The sequence below is a fragment of the Pterocles gutturalis genome, unplaced genomic scaffold (genome assembly GCF_000699245.1).
Source record: "Pterocles gutturalis isolate BGI_N339 unplaced genomic scaffold, ASM69924v1 scaffold10005, whole genome shotgun sequence".
Taxonomy (NCBI): Eukaryota; Metazoa; Chordata; class Aves; order Pterocliformes; family Pteroclidae; genus Pterocles; species Pterocles gutturalis.
In genome coordinates, this window is record NW_010143442.1 from 15,571 (window position 1) to 20,918 (window position 5,348).

Consider the following 5,348-nt stretch of genomic DNA (forward strand, 5'->3'; position numbering starts at 1 on the left):
GAGAGGTGAATATCCCAGACTGCTTTGCTCTGGGCACAGGCAGGGACCTAGATGAAGAACCATCCAAAGCAGACAACAGCCCCCACTATAAATGGAGGTGGAGGGCAGCTGGCAAAGGAGGCAAGAAATCGGTCCAGAGACTTAAATGAAATAACACTTGCAAGATGACAACAGCAGGCTGGGACCTTGGAGGGGCAAGAAGAGATATGGCTGATCTGAAGGCAAAGGAAAAAAAACAGATGAAAACATAGTCTTCCTGTAACCAGTACAGGCTCCAGGAGGATCGGATGCACAAGAACCCAGAGAAGACAGATGAGAGATGGGTGCTAAAGACGAGGTAGGTGGGTAGGTGACACCATGGGAAGGAGAACAAGCAAAGACCCTCGTGACCTTATTGAAGGAAAGACGATGGGACATGTGGCCTCTCTCAGAGCAGAGCAGCACCTGCTGAGTCCCTAGCTAGAAGTAACGGAGAGAGGGGAAAGATTAGCTGAAGGTCACAGGACCAGAGCAGCGCAGATTAGACAGCAGTGTGCAGCCTTGCAGCCCAACACCCTGCTCTGCTGGAGGATGGAGCGAGCTTCGACCAAGCTCTTGGACTTTCATCCCTTTCAAATCCCAGAGGCTTTGCAGCTGGGCGCAGGGAACAAGGGGGAATTTCTGCTGTCTGCAGCCCCGAGGAGAGCCCAGCACGATGACAGGGTGTGCTTTTGGCTCCCTGGTGCTGGGAAAGCAGGGGCAGAGCAGAAGCAGCACCAGATGGAACAACTACGAGTGCTGTGTTAGGAGATGACCAGGCTAACTCAGCTCCATTCAGGGGGATGCAGAGACAATAATCAGGATGATGGGCAGTGACCAGAAGACAGAGGAGGCCAAACCTTGCCAAAGACTGGAAGCTGAAGAAGGAGCTCCAATGGTACCTGCACCTAGCTGGAGGCTTTTTAAATCAAAGCACGAAGAAAGCAAGTGGGTGGTGGCAAGGTTGCCCTCAACTGCAAGAGGGTTAAGGTAGGACCCTGCCCACCACCCCCAGTTTGGTGTCAGTAGCGCCTTGGAGGAACACAACCAGGATGAGTTTTCCTCGCTGAGCTCCACAGGCTTTTGGAAGTTCCTGGCTACCAACACTGTCCCAGCTCAAGCAGGAAGTTTGAGGGGGTTTAGCAGAGAGCTCCTGTAAGCCCTGATGAAGAGTGGGAACAGGAAAAAGCAGCATCTTGGAGAGAGACAAACATTTGTGAGGATAACCGAGATGCCCCCCAAAAGCCCTCAGAGCATGACATCTCTGCTACCTCTGCCTTGCTGCCCCTGCAAGGCGTTAGCAGCAAGACACACCTGAAGCAGGACCAACCACTAGTGAAGCACGAGCGAGGGGTCACCTCTGCGCCATGTACCACAGCTCCCACACCTCTGCTTTCACAGCTCCAATTGCTCTGCTCCTTTGGGGGCAAGGAGCAACCACAAAAACAGAAGCATCCCTGTACACTCTCAAGGCCCCTGCTTCGCAAGCAGTGGGGTTTGAGAAGCAAGGCTGCAGCTTGGATCACTCCCAGCTGGAGTGACCATCACAGCCTCTGCACCACCAGCTGATCGGATCCTCTGCTGCCGACACTACCCAGCCAGCAAGGCACAGGGGATGCTCTTTTCTCAGCCATCAAAGCAGCAAGAAAGAGGGAAGAGCAGGGAGGAAGGGTCCATGACAGTGAGGATGCTCTCGGCAGCACTAAGGCAGGAAGTCTGCTTCTGCAGGGGGAGAAGGAGAGAGAAAGAACAAAGATGCTGCCTTGCCAGGTGTGCTGCCAAATGGGGCTAGGTGGTCAGGGACAAGGGCCCTGGTCCTGGCAGCCTCACAGGGTGAAGGGAAAAAAAGAGAAATCTTGCAACTGCCTGCCAGATCCTCTCCATGCACACCACCTTGCAGCTGGTGTGGGAGCAGCCCCTGGGGCATCCTGGCATGAGAAAGATCACATGAAGGAGGCTTCCCTACACAAGTGTGCTGTGGGCTTAGGCAACCAGGTTTATTTTCTCCATCAGAAGGCGGGATAGCTGGACAGGGGCAGGTAGAGCAGGGTATGGGACATGGCACCCTCTGCCTTGGCTGGGACTGGGAGGTCCTCAGCGCTGCTGCCCTCGGGGAGCATTTAAGGGCTACTAGGGGAAAACCAGGGTGCATCCAGCTGTGGTAGTAGCTGACACAAAGGGAAGGGAAAAAGAAGAACACGAATCCACCAAGAGGCACAAATCCAAGCCTGAACTCCCAGCCACTTAGATTAGTTCAGAAGCAAGATAGAAAACTGTAAGAGAAAAAGAGAAAGAGAGAGAGTGTGAGCAGGAAAGAGAGAAGAAAGAAGACCCTGAAAAAACGACATACTATTCCCGCTCCTCTCGCTCCGTCTGCCAGCGTCGGCGCCTGGGGGCACAGAAACACAAAAGGAGAGGTTACAACCATGGGAGCAGGCACTGGGTCTCCTCTCTCTCATCTGACACGGCTCCACACCATCCTGAGGAAGAGAAACCTGCCAACAGCCAGACTGGAGAAGACCTTCCTTCCAGAGCCCAGTGTCACCCCAAGCCACAACACCCCGGAGCCCCGGTTGGCCCAGGGGCAGAGGGAAGCTGCCTTAACTGGGGAGGTGGTTGCAGAGCCCCTGTGGCTACCAGCCCGTGCTTGGCTCCAGATAGCTCAAAACCTCAGGATGCTGCTCTCTCCCCACTGAGGTCTCAGCCTGCTATCCTCTTCTCGCTTTCCCCCAAGGCCCCTGTGTTGCTGATTTCCTCAGCCAGGCCAGGAAAGGAGGGGCAGAGGAGCCACAGGGACACAGCTGCTTATCTAACGCTATCCAGGACCACTTATCTAAACCAGGAGAGTTCTTGGTTCACTGCTGGAGGAAAACAACTCTTACTCTTTCCACTGTCATGCACAGAGAAGCTTGCTTGAGCCTGTATCACCACAGGACCCAAAGAGGCTGGAGCTCACCCCCATCCAAGCCTTTGGGCACGATGAGCTTGTGGAGCTGATCAAGGAGAAGAACCACCTACCACAGCCAGCCTTCAGAAGGCACACTGTGCCTCCAGCACACGACAAAGCACCACGGGCACAGCAAACCATCCCTGGAGAGAGGCAGGCTACCTGCATAACCCCTCTAGCTTAATCAAGGAGAGATCCTTGTTCTGCACTGGAGGAAAATAATCATTGTTCTTCCTGCTGCTAACAGCAAAACCAAGAATAGCATCTCACTCTGCTGCGGAGCTGCCATCCCCAGCGGGCCCCGGCTTCTGCCAACATAGCCCATGAAAGCATCGGGCAGGAAGAATCCATACCCAGACCAACTTATCAGCACTTGGGATGCAGGCTGAACTCACACCAGGACAGCAGGACCACACCTGGAAACACAGCCTACTGCTTTCGAGTGCTCTTAACAAGAACTGCAGCCAGCAGAGCCACAAAGACACCTTCAGAGGTTTAACAAAGCCTTCCCTGTGGCAGCTCTCACCCTTCCTGGGACCTCTTTTCCTCTCCTCCCTTCCTTCCATCTGCTGTTCCTCTGTAAGGGCCCCTGCGTGGCTCTGTCACCGAAGGGACCAGAAGTGATCTGGGGACCACTCCTTCTGTTGGCAGAAGGATGCTGTAACAAAAAAGCTGGTAAAGCGGGGATTTTTCCTGTTCCTGGAGCTCAGGGGATACAACTGACAAGCTTGCCTCTCCTCTCCAGCTGCCTCCGGCACACGCAAGGGGATTTATCCCTTCTGCCCCCCCAGCAAAGAAAGGTACCACTTGAGCCTTGTTTTCCTGCCCCTCTCCCATGCTTACCTGTCAGCATCAGTCACCAGGGCCAGGCGTCCGTAGTCCCAAGCAACTTTACGCAAAATTGAAAAGACAAACAACAGCGCCTGGAAGAGAGCAAAGGAGGAGCTGTGAGATGAGCACTGTCCAGCTCTGTCCTTGTCCTCTGCATGCAGAGCTACAGGAACAGGGAGAATAGGAGGGGACAGAACTGCTCAGCTGCCCCAGGTTTGGTGCCACCAGCCATGGGACAGCACAAGTTCCCCAGGGCTGTTAAAATCTGGCTAGCTGGATGGCTGTGGGAGGCAGAGGTCCAGGATGCAACACAAAGTAGGTAAGTTAGCCACAAGATCAAAAAGCCCTCATGCCCCAAGGAGGCAAGATTACAGCTACAGCATCTGTGATCCTGAAGTTTCTAGGGAAGAACAGGAAAAACCTTTGGGTGGGTAAAGCTGCAGAGACTTGGCACCATAAGCGGGAGTTTTGGGATTCAGGACTGACCTAACCTGACCTGTGTCCTTAGGAAAATTTGCAAGACCCTTCCATGGGCTCAGTGAGATGGTATTGGAGTTAAGTCAATAGTAGCTAAGCCCACGGTGGCTGAGGGACACAATCAGGGCCATAAAGTCAGCCAGCAGCAAAGTCAGGGATGGGATTTGGGGTCCTCAACTCTAACCACCCAACCCCAGTCCTCCCCTCGTGGCTAATTAGGGGAGAAGGTGCTGAAGCAAGAGCAGGCAGACTTACGAGAAAGCACATAAAGTCAAGGGCTAGGACAGTGGGGACCCCGCCGAAGGGCAGCCCCTGCAGCACAGTGCTGCGGATGCGGGCGCTGTAGCAGTAGTCCTTGGTACTGTTGTTGCATGTGGAGGCTTTGCAGGTGGCCCCTGCTGAGCCCAGGGTGGCAATCACGTAGGGAAGCATCTCTACAGCTTCATCGTCTTCCCTGGGGAGAGGAGAGAAAGGCTTGGTTAGATGCACGCCAGCTGGAGACCAGCACAGCCCCGTTGGAGTTCGGGGCAACCTCGCCTGCTGTCTCAGGCTCCTCCGCGCTACGGGATGTCCCTGGGAACCAGTGTCCAGGGACAAGGTCATCTTGAGAAGCCTGCTGAGTTTGGGGGGTGCTGGAAGAGCCCAGGTACTTCAGCAGCTGTGGTCCCACCACGCACAGTCCCGTGTCCCCCCACTCTCACGCCATTTAGGTGCACCTCCTTCTCATGGACCACTCCTCTTCCTGAAGACACGGTGTCTCAGACCCTTCCCCTCGGCAGGGAGAACATTAGGTACAGGAAAGAATGAAAGGGTGGGGCAGTGGGGACACGAAGTCATGTCTGGATGATGGAAACTGTTACGGGACAGTTGCTGCATCACCATCCCATAATTTCCTTCTCCTGGCTGTGTGCCATCAGCTTTACTAGGCTAAATCACCACTCTCCACTCACTGCGGGCCTCAGCCTCCAGCTCCCAGTGCACCCATCAGGGGCTGGTTACACCCCCGCTTGTTTTCTTTCCTTCCTGTGACTTGGATGCATTTAGAGGAGGTTTAGGCTCTACTATGGAGCTGGTC

The 5,348-nt window shown here is 54.5% G+C and overlaps 1 protein-coding gene across 1 annotated transcript in view; it reads right to left on the minus strand.

The window, feature by feature from the left end:
- Window positions 1–4,705, minus strand: part of TMEM63B (transmembrane protein 63B) — a 15,624-nt gene extending 10,919 nt beyond the window's left edge. Inside the window, exons 1-3 of the mRNA XM_010084740.1 lie at window positions 4,529–4,705; window positions 3,809–3,888; window positions 2,369–2,407 (exon numbers count right to left, since the gene is read on the minus strand). Of these exons, the coding sequence (XP_010083042.1) occupies window positions 2,369–2,407; window positions 3,809–3,888; window positions 4,529–4,705 (296 nt within the window). The remainder of the gene's footprint in view (window positions 1–2,368; window positions 2,408–3,808; window positions 3,889–4,528) is intronic.
- Between the last annotated feature and the right edge of the window lie 643 nt (window positions 4,706–5,348).